The sequence below is a fragment of the Rhagoletis pomonella genome, unplaced genomic scaffold, assembly GCF_013731165.1.
Source record: "Rhagoletis pomonella isolate Grant_MI unplaced genomic scaffold, Rhpom_1.0 Rhpom_scaffold_02673, whole genome shotgun sequence".
Lineage (NCBI taxonomy): Eukaryota > Metazoa > Arthropoda > Insecta > Diptera > Tephritidae > Rhagoletis > Rhagoletis pomonella.
In genome coordinates, this window is record NW_023461226.1 from 5845 (window position 1) to 17017 (window position 11173).

Consider the following 11173-nt stretch of genomic DNA (forward strand, 5'->3'; position numbering starts at 1 on the left):
AACTGTGGCGGCTACATATGACCACATTTCCATGTTCGCCGTCCGCCGTCTGACCGGGCGCCCCATTCTCTTCCAGCCATTTATACGTACGTTAGTATGTGTCTTGTTTGTTGGTTGTTGTTATTTTCGTTTTTCTTGTTGTTGTAACTATGGTTGATTTCAGCTTTCTGCTGGTTGAGTTGTTTTTGTGAAATTGTTAAGTTTGTCGCTTGCGGTTCGTTGGTGGTATAAAAGCGTTCGACTCGTTGATTTTCTTTTGAGTACGCTGTTCTGCTGCTGGAGTCTGGTGCAAGTGCAAATTCGGTTTTTCATTCAAATGCGAAAATCGTTAAGCCTACAATATTTGTAGTGCACCATCATACAGCAATTACAAAAACAATAACAAAAAAAGCAACAAAATTTTATTAAATAATATTTTTCGAATGTTATAATTTTGCGAAAATTGTGTAAACGTAAAATAATTGATAGCTAAGCTGATTGATGAACTTAAAAATTTCGTGTTTAAAAATTTGGAAATTCATTGTGCTGGTTTTTGCGTTGTAAACATCAAAATATTTTCGATCGATAATCAACACAGAAAAAATGAATAAATTGGTAAGGAAAAAGTGAAGTGCAATTATATTTAATAAAAAAAAAAAAAATTTGAAAGAAAAATTAAATTTTGGTGTATTAGGTGATGTAACACCTCCTAAATTTCGAGTAAATTACGAAAGACTCCTCCGATTTGTGTCATGCACCTTGATGTTGTCACACAAACGGGGAGGAATCTATAGTTTTACGCCGACTCCGAACGGCGATTGTATTTTTATGAGAAGCTGTTTTTCATGGCAGAAATACACTCGGAGGTTTGCCATTGCCTGCCGAGGGACGACCGCTGTTAAGAAAAAACCTTTTCCTATATTTTTTTGCGGTTTGCTTTGACCAGAGCTAGAACCCAGGCCCTGCGCACTGCTCACCTCTACACTGCAGCGGCCACTATATACATATATATGTCAAAAACGTTGTAAAGCGTATATAGCGCATTGACACATCGTCGTCGGCACTCGCTGCCATGTATGTATGTGTAAAGGACCGCCCAATCAATAGATCAGGACGTGCATAATGAGAGACTTATCGATTGTGATTTCCATCCCCTGAGAGAGGACTTAACTGCTCAATTGCCTACTAAGTTCAAAGTATGATTTGCTGTCACTAGCGGCTCTGAAAACAACAAATTATAGGATCGACATTATTATCGCGGGTCTTTATCAATATTTCATGTATGGCGAATAACTGGTATTTGGTGGATTTATTAGTTCTAAAGCCACACCTATATGACGCAAGCCGTTCGCATACATTATCGATAAGACCTTTTAGAAACTTCATTATTTTGACGGAGTGCTGTTGCTGTTCCAAACCCGTCAAGGTGAGAGAGAGGTACATCGACTTCATCATCGTCGACTGGGTACTTTAGCTCTTCGCTTTTGGCAAAATTTTTGCCATTGCTGCCGTTTATATGGATGTAGAATCAGATCAGATAAGCTATTTTTACTGTGCTTTACCAGGCAATTCTGGCTAAGATAGTATGTAAAAAGATATTCTAGTGCAAAAGTCTGAGAAATAAGCTTTCTCATTCACCACTCGTGGTAAAAAGCTTTTTTTAAGAGAAAGCACTTGTATATTATTTAGTTCGAGTCGCTTTTTTCATTTTTAGTTAAATTTTCTTTTAATTTTTAAGTCTAATTAACAAAAAAATGAATTGTTATGATTTTTTTTCTTTCCCTATTTAGTTTTCATTTAATGTTTAGATATTATTGGTTTAAAAAGAATATTTTTTAAAATCTCATTTAAATTTTAGAAAATTATTTTATTTTTTCTTTGTTTTTAGATCAACATTTCTTTCATTTTTGATTTTATTGTTTAAAAATTAAAAACATTTTCTAACTTCCTTATTTTATTTATTTCTGCTTTTGTTAATTTAATTTAGTTTTCCTTCGTTGATTTCATTTTCTTTAGTTTTTGATTTTATTGTTTTAAAAAGAAAAAAAAAACATATATTCAATTTAATCTTAAGGATCTTATTTTATTTTTTTGCCTTATTCCATTTAATTTTCTTTCAATTTGTAAGATTTTTTATTATTTCATATTTATGTGCTATTTTTTTCTGTTGTAATTTTTGTCTTTTTATAATTTAATTTTTAGATTTTATTGGTTTAAAAAAATATATATAATTTTATGTTATTTTAATTTCGCTTAATTTAATTCAATTGAAAACAACTTATTGCTAAAAGGCGAACAGCATAACGCTAAGACCTCTCGATAGCAGATCATTCAATTAGTCTTTCGAAAGACGGCAAAGAGCTATCAAGATAGTTGCCGGAAGACTCTTGTCTTTTGAAAGACTGTGGTGAGTTGAAAGACAGTTTGCATTTCGAATTGATCCGGTTTTGAAGAACATTTGTGGTATGTAGTTTCCCATTTTTAGGAACTACAGTTTTACGCCGACTTCGAACGGCGATTGTATTTTTATGAGAAGCTGTTTTTAATGGCAGAAATACACTCGGAGGTTTGATATTGCCTGCCGAGGGACGACCCTTAACAGTGGTAAGATATATTTTTTCTATATTTTTTTGAGATGTTGCTTTGACCAGGGCTTGAACCCAGGCCCTGCGGAGTGGGCCGTTGGACCCAGTTTAAAAGTAGGTTTCGCACCTTACAAGGTAATCCATGTTTTCTTTTAGCTTTTAGTACCATAATCGTTAGCATGACAAATGTTGTCTATTACTACGTTTATACGCATGCATAAGTCGCTTTAATTCATTTCGCCGCGATTCAAAACATATGTATAAACTGAATTTCAATTCGCTTTGAAAGAGCGAAGTGTTTTGGCTCACACTCCATTTCAAATCGGTAGTTTATTTCTCCAGACAGTTAGAAAGAGTGTATAAACACCGCTATCACTCAAAGCGAATTGGAGATCAGCTGTTCCGCTCAAATTCCAAATAATCGCATCAGTATTTAAAAGCTGATTAATAATAATCGTTCTTTTTCTTTGCCACGATTTTATAATGCCGAATAAAACTAGATTTTTATCACTTTCCATTATGTTAACTTATAAAATGTCAAATGAAAACAGCTTATTTTGTTTGCTTTTGAAGACGGTTACTTTGATGCCGATATAAAGCCGTAAGTATAAACACTAGAGCGAAATGTGTGCGGTGTCAATGCGCTTTCAATTAAGTCGATTATTCTGTGCGTATAAACGTAGTATATGTTTTACTATAAATGAACGCCTCCGATTACAACTTACTAAGTCCGTTTTAAAATTATGTTCCACCGAATATAAATACCACAGAATGCCCGGTATCTCCGAGCGATTGCTGTGCATTTTACGAATCTACTTTATTTGGCAAAGCGGCATAGAAGTATGTACATATTTATGTCTGATAACAAATGTATATTCTTACTTACCTAATTCGGCCATGCCTTTGTTAAAGTAAGGCAAATTAGGCAGGGAAGTGGTAATGACCGCCGGGCCAGGAGTAAGTTGTCGGTAAAACATTATTCCGTGATTATATTTCCTGCTAGGTATGTATGTAACCATAAATAAATAAAGAATATATTCGCATGCCTTCTTTGCTCTTTTTTCTTAAAACTGCAGACCAAAACTTACAGAATAATAATAATCCAGTTTTACCTATTCGCATTTTATGTCTAGTCACAGGTGACAATGCGGAAATATGTAACAGCATTCCAATTCTAGAAAAAATAGGTAAATATGCGTGGAATGCGAACAACTTTAAGTAACCCTTTCAATCTAGATATATCTTTGTTTGTATGTATGTAAGCACGCCCGCACACAAGCAATTCAAGATACGCAATTACTACTATGTGTATACATACAATGTGTATACAATTTACTTTTATATGAAACAATAATAACTGCCTTTCAAAAGAACCAGTTATTTCAGAAATTTCGATTGACTCACACTTGCATAAATAGAACAGGAATTTTTAAAGCCAAAGAGAAGTATGTAGGCGCATAAGTGAACAATATGCAGGCAAATGAGTATACAAGTAGTGATGTATAACTACCTGTAAGAGTATACGTAATGCGCTTAAATGAGCATGCAAACTTACATAAATGAGTGCACTCATATTAATACATATCTACTATTAAACTTATACTTATGTAAGTATATACTTATGTAAGTATGTTGTTATGACCAACAACTTGTGCCAGGGCATGGTTAACACGAATGCAGCAGCAATGCGTTCACGTTGAGTATAGTACTGCGATTGCCATAAGCGTTTTATGTACATACTTATGTACTTATGTAAGCACAAGACGGCCTTGAGAAACTTAACACGCCTGTTGCAAGCCAATAATCCCCTTCAATTTCATGCCGCCATTCTTAAGTTGTTTCGCCAATTAACTGGTGCAAAGTAGGCAATAATGAATGTTGCTGCGATTACCTATTAGTAACTTGTAGGCATAAATGCATAAATGTGTTTGTAATATGAGCTTCGAATTGGCAATTATTGCTGGCATTAGAGGTATATAATACATATTTTAATAAGTAAATAAGCGAATCCAATATTAAAGCTATGATGTAACTACTTGTTACTAATGGTGGGTATAATTTAAATCATACTTAAATACTTATTTGACGAATTTGATTTACATAAGAGCCAATCTTAAAAACATAAATAGACAGTGGCCTCCTCTTTAAAAAATGTTGATTAATTAAATTGATAAAATATATGACACACATATTACAATCTGGGTATGAAAGTAATGAGGGGTTTATGAATGCTTAATTTGGTTAATATTTCTGAAGAGGGTTGCCACATGTTTCAAAACATCAATTCAATTTAATTTAAGTTATAAGATAAAATATAGCAGTAAGGTTATCAAACTAAAGAGGTCAAAATATTTTTGAAGAAGGTGCCAACCTGCTTGAAAAATTAAATTAAATTGATAAGATAAATTAAATATTACAATATAATCAAAATAAAATTACTTCAGAAAGTTTAATTTGGAAAATATTTTTAAATGCGGTTCGAATCTTTTTGAAAAATTTTATTTAACCAAGATTGCAATATAAATGAATGTTATAATTTGGGTATAAACTAATGAGGTTTAACAAAGCTTAATTTGGATAATACATTTGAAGAAGGCAACCATGCTTAAACAATTTAATTCAATTATCTTATAAATTATATATTATTAAGAAAGCTTAGTTCCGAAATTATTTATGACGACCTTGATCACCTGTTTTGAAAACTAAAGTAAATTAAATTGATAAGGTAAATGAGAGAATGCAGTATGGTCGTCGAAAAAGAAAAATATGTGCACCCAAAAATACGAGGAAAGCACAACGTCGAACTACTCTCTAGCATGGGTTGAATTTGGTATCTTTGCGAAACTGATAAGGCTGTGTAAAATGACGTTGAGTAATACCATCAGCTCCGTCAGAATAGGGAAGGACCTGTCCGAGCCGTTTGATACCAAACAAGCTTTCAGACAATGTGACTCTCTTTAATGTGATATCTTTCATCTGATGTTGGAGAAGATTATAAGAGCCGCAGAATTCAACCGCTCTGGAACGATTTACTAAAATAGTGTGCAGTTGCTGGCGTATGCCGATGAATCGACATCATCGTATCCGAATTTCGTTTACTTGGGAACCAGCATCGATAATAATATCAGCATCGAAACCCGAATCCAAGAATCATGTTGCCAACAAGTGCTACTTGGGACTGAGTAGGCAAATCAGAAGTAAAGCGCTCTCTCGTCGTACAAAGATCCCACTCTATAAGTCACTCATCATGCCCATAGTGGTATATGGCGCAGAAGCATGAACAATGACAACATCCGATGAGGCGGCGCTTGGAGTATTCGAGAGAAAGATTTTGCGGAAGATTTTCGGGCCTTTGTGCGTTGGCGATTTTGAGTACCGCAGACGATGGAACGATCAGCTGTATGAGCTTTACAACGACATAGACATAGAGCAGCAATATAGAATACAGCGGCTACGCTGGCTTTACCATGTCGTGGGAACCCGCTCTTGGTAGTAGGAAGTGAGAGGCTCCCACTGCGATGGAGCGACCAAGTGGAGAAGGACTTGGCTTCATTTGGCATTTCCAATTGGCGTCAATTGGCACGGAAGAAGAAGAAGAAAGAAGAAGAAGTAGATATGAGCAGGAAATAATGTTACTCATACGCCATGTACATATGAGAAAACTCTTTCCTGCTCATACTTCATAAAAAGTGTGTAGTGTAGGGCTGCCAGATTTGTGTGACGCAAAAGCGGGAATTTTTTTTTTAATGCCCTATACCCGAATTTTCGTTTCTACACACATACTTACATATTTATTACTCAAAAGGTACCCACCATGCAAAATATGAGAAATAGGCAACAATCGTCAATGGCAACAAATTGGCGACTCACCGATTTATTGCTGTGGTGACAAATCGGCAACATCACTCCGTTCATGTCAATTTTGAATAAAAAAGTTCTAAAAAATTCCGAAACTTATGAATATGCCGTCAATAGTATTGGCCAAAAGCATCTAAATTATGCCCAAGGACAAGATTGAAGAAATAGGAAGCCTCACAGCGAGAAAATTAATTATTTCCGATTGTAAGTTGCGATTTGGTATACAAAAAAATAAATGAAGTATTAAAAAGAATAAAATTATTCCAAATATCGCCTGAAGCGATAAGAAAAGGACTCATTCAGGTAATAAGAAAACGACTCGCCCAGGCGTGTTGCCTTCGGCGGACGTTTTAGAGCGACCGGTAATAGGAAATCGATTCGATGGCAATATTACCGGCAATAAATTTGTTTCCGAGGGCGACACGTTTTCTTATTGCCGGCAACACAAATTGTTTGGTGGGGTAATATTTAAAAATTTTAGAGAGAACACAAATAAAAAACACAAACACAGAATAATAATTTTTTGACTTTTTCCAGTTGAATTTTAAATTTTTTCATAAAAAACAAAAAATATGGGATAATTAATTGGTTACTCAGAAACTATTAGGTCTATTTAAATATGTATGTGCGATTTATGAAGAATTTCGTTAGCTTCCATCTGTTACATTAGGTATTAAAATTATTAAATTGGTTCGTAGGATATGCATTATTAAATGTAACCACTTTTCGTTTTAAGCTCAATTGAAATTTAAAAAGAACCCAAATTATGTCATCCAGTATTATTAGCATTTTGCATTTGTATTGCTTTATTGAATTCAATTCAACACAATAAAAACGAATATTTTCTGCACAGTTTTGAATTTTAATGTGCTTTTAATAACATCATGTATTCTACGTTTAAGTTAAGGGGATTTGGCTTCGAAAAAGGCTGCAGGTAAAGAGGAGGACGTTGGAATTGTCCTTTTTTAAATTGGCATCTAAGAAATTACCTTAAATAACCTTTATATATTTTTATGTATTTCGGCATAATAAAAAAAAGATTGTATGTACATACTTTTATTTTGGTGGCATATTGTAGTATATGAATGTACAACAATGACAAAGATTCAAAGGCCCCATATGGTTTTATTTATTTCGACCACAAATCCACTTAAATGTCTTTAATTTCACACTCTGATAATACAGTTCTTCGACTAATGAGATTGTCATGCAAAATCACTAGTACTATTGCAACAAATTCAATATACATATCGCACGTTTAATAATATAGAGATGTAACTCAAAATTTACGATTTTGGAGATTTCATATACAATTAGTAAGCTTGATAAGTAGAATATGTTCAGCCGAACAGATGACTAAACTTCCCAAAAATGGCGAAGATACATACATATATGTATTTACATCTGTATTTTTGTATACCAACTGTATCAATAGATCAAACTTTGATTGCCTTTTCTTACAAAATTGAAATTTTGAAATAATTCTGTATATTATTAAACGTACGAATGTACGTACAAACATAGTGGTTAAATTTCAAGGGCAGCCGCATTGCTGAGAGCAGTTTTGTCATTATTATGAGCAATTACACAGTGCAAAATATGAAAAAAATTTTAATCTCTGTGGTCTCAAGTACATATATTTCTGACAGGTTATAGAAAATAAGACAAGCATTTTACAAAATTTTTGTATCAATATTTTTTTTCATCTTATGCCACCACAAAGTTTACAGTACTTATTTTTTATGAAATTCTGAGATATTTAGGCAAAAATCATATCTGAAATCATCCAAAACAATTCTAGGTGCTAATAACCCTTCTTTTTAAATGTTGTTTATATCTTTATCTTTAATTGCAGATAGAGAACTTGAAAATCCGCTTTATAATTTTTGTTTTATAAGCAAAACTGTAAATGTTTAATATTTTTTTTTATAAAAGCCTAGCAAGTTATACAACAAACGAAATATATCTACAAAAGTCCACATTTCAAACTTTGTAAAAAAAAAAATTATAAAAATTACAAACTTTTTACTCAGAATTTTTAGAAAATCTTTTCGTATGCAGTTTTATAGCCCATTAAATTTTATTGTATGAAGTGCAAGCTTCAAGTGGCTACAGAATTCCGGTGCTAGGCATTTTTTCCATGTAATAAAAAATATTTCGAACATATGTACTTTGTGTGGAAAATAATTAGTCACACCGTCAGCAAAAAAATAAAAATAATAAAAATCAACGAAAAATCAAGCAGAAAAATATTATGGGACTCTAGTGATTATAAATTGCTTTCATTTTGCTGCACTGTGTTATAGCAGAAATTGTATTACAAACATCTTTGAACTTAAAGAAAACTTAAAGAAAAACTATTTGCTTCTTTTTTTGGCGTCATTTTGTACTTTATTAAGTTATGTACAAACATACATATATACCACTCGCTTACTATCCAATTTCTTCTTGTTACAGTTCATATTCACCTGCTTCATATTGGGCAGCCAATTTCAACAGTCATACCAACAAAGTGACTATACAACACCAGTACCAATATTGAAACAAATCGATCGACACAACGACGATGGTTCATATACGTATGGCTACGAAGCGGCAGATAGAAGTTATAAAATCGAAACAAAATATCCTAATGGTGAGGTGTTTGGTAAATATGGCTATCAAGACGATCAGGGCAAGCTGCGTGAGATCGAATATGGAGCTAGCAAGCGTGGCTTTGAACCTGCTGGTGAGTTATTGTATTGCTTATCAACTTCAAGCTTGCCTTTTCACGCATTACATACGCATATTTTCCTCTCATCACATTTTAGGCAGCGACATTAATGTGCCACCTCCAACACTCACCAACCACAATCCCTATCCGCTAGGTCCGAACGAAGTCGACGATGGCCAGTATCGCGAAGATCCTGCCGTCTATTTTAAAGATCAAAAATTCAATCGTCCACCAGTGGCAGCAAGCAAATTCAGTTTGGATAATTTGCATCAGCCACAGCGCCCACAATACAATCCACCAGCGCCACAATACTACAATCCACCACCACCACCACCGCCGCAGCAACAGCAGCCGCGTTATCAACAATTCGGTTTTCAACATCAACCACCGCAGTACAGACAACCACCACCACCACCACCACCGCCGCCGCAGCAGCAGCCCTACTACCAGCAGCCCCAATATCAGCAGCGCTCATACCAGCCTCAGTCGCAGTATCCATATGGCAGTTTGCCGCAACACCACCACCCTGCGCTGAAGAGTCTAGATATCTGGAGCGGTTCGTATAGTATCGATTACACGGGTCGACGCAAGTAGATGCCGCCGATGCATGGAATGCGCGCCGGAATGTGGGTGGTTTGGCATTGACCGTAAATTTCGAGGTTTTGGCGGTTAGAGTTTGTGAAGCGGGACGAATTGTGGCGAATGCGGCAAAATCGTCAACATAAAGACTTGTACTGATTTCGTTGATGACACCAATCAGTAAATAAGATTTATTTCTTACTTGTAAATACTTTTGTACTTATGTAATTTTATAATAACGCCGATTACTTAAGGCGAACGAGTCGAAATATATGTATATATATTTATTCATAGTTTTATATTTTAAATGTCATGGAAGTGCATTAGTAATTCTGCAGCGAGATCGCTTTTTTAGTATTGGCTTTAATGAAATAATTTCCATCACACCACCTGCATTGGTATAATATGAAAAAGTCATCTGAGCCTCTTTATTGTAATTCGTTGCTGCTGGTTGTAAGGCTCCTACAGCTTGTGATGCCATCTACATCTAGACGTCGCCTACGCGTAAACCCTCGTAAATCCTCTGCAAAATCTTTCACTCGAATAATCCAAAGATCATCGAATCAAATATTGTGACCAGGGACCGCAACTGTTACGCATCTTTTTTTCAAAAAAGTCAAAGTTTTCGATTAAGAATTCAGTTAACATTTTAATTTTATTTTTTGCCGCTAGAAATATAAGTTAAATTTAATAAATTTTTTTCTATAAAAAAACAGTTAATATTTGACTTTTATTTTTTCGTTAAAAAAGTTGCTAACATTTGATTTCTATTTGTTCAATCAAAAATAACACCTTTATTTTTAATATAAAAAATTGCAGTTAACTATATTATTTCATTTCATCGCATATTTGCCTTTCCTTGCATAAACGACTAGTATCTTACTAAGTAGCATTAAGATGTTTCTGACTTAAAGTGTACAATCAGATGAAATAGCGATTAAATTTTGACTTTTATTTTTAATCGAAAAAATATCAGTAAAATTTTAATTTTACCGGCCAAAAATAACTGTTGACTTTTTTGGAAAAATCGAAAAAAAACTAAATCATTTAAGACTAATATTCTACGGTAGTTTTTAGCCATTTGAAAGTTGCACTTTATTCTTACTATGTACATAGAATTCAATGGGCTACAAAAATGCATACCCCAAATCTTTCTGAGGAATCTAATTACAAATCTCGAAATTTTTCCAAGAGTTTGATAAATTTTTGTTCAAATATTGCAAATTTTGGAACTTGGGTTTACACGGATTTTATTAAAAAATATATATTTTTAATAAAAAAATAACTAAAATTAAGTAACAAAAATCTTCTCAATTCTCTACGTATGTAGTTCAAAGAAGCACTTGTTGGCAAAAAGGGTGATGCGTTGGATTTCAAAAAAAAGGGGAAAAACGACAGGATCGTTCGGCTGTAAATCCAAACTGCGATGGAATGAAGAAGCGACAGAAGAAGGAAGGAA

At 34.0% G+C, this 11173-nt stretch overlaps 1 protein-coding gene across 1 annotated transcript; it reads left to right on the forward strand.

Annotated features, from left to right (window-relative positions):
* Positions 1-254: 254 nt before the first annotated feature.
* LOC118753619 (altered inheritance of mitochondria protein 3-like) lies at positions 255-10007 on the forward strand. Its single transcript, XM_036488496.1, has 3 exons — positions 255-594; positions 8880-9150; positions 9233-10007. Exons 1-3 carry the CDS (start codon positions 583-585, stop codon positions 9727-9729), a joined length of 780 nt encoding a protein of 259 aa, XP_036344389.1. The 5' UTR covers positions 255-582; the 3' UTR covers positions 9730-10007.
* Positions 10008-11173: the final 1166 nt, after the last annotated feature.

Bases quoted from the DNA above. Each gene is read 5' to 3' on its own strand.
- LOC118753619 (XM_036488496.1), top strand. The intron at 9,151-9,232 runs GTGAGTTATTGT...ATCACATTTTAG, and splicing joins GCGTGGCTTTGAACCTGCTG to GCAGCGACATTAATGTGCCA.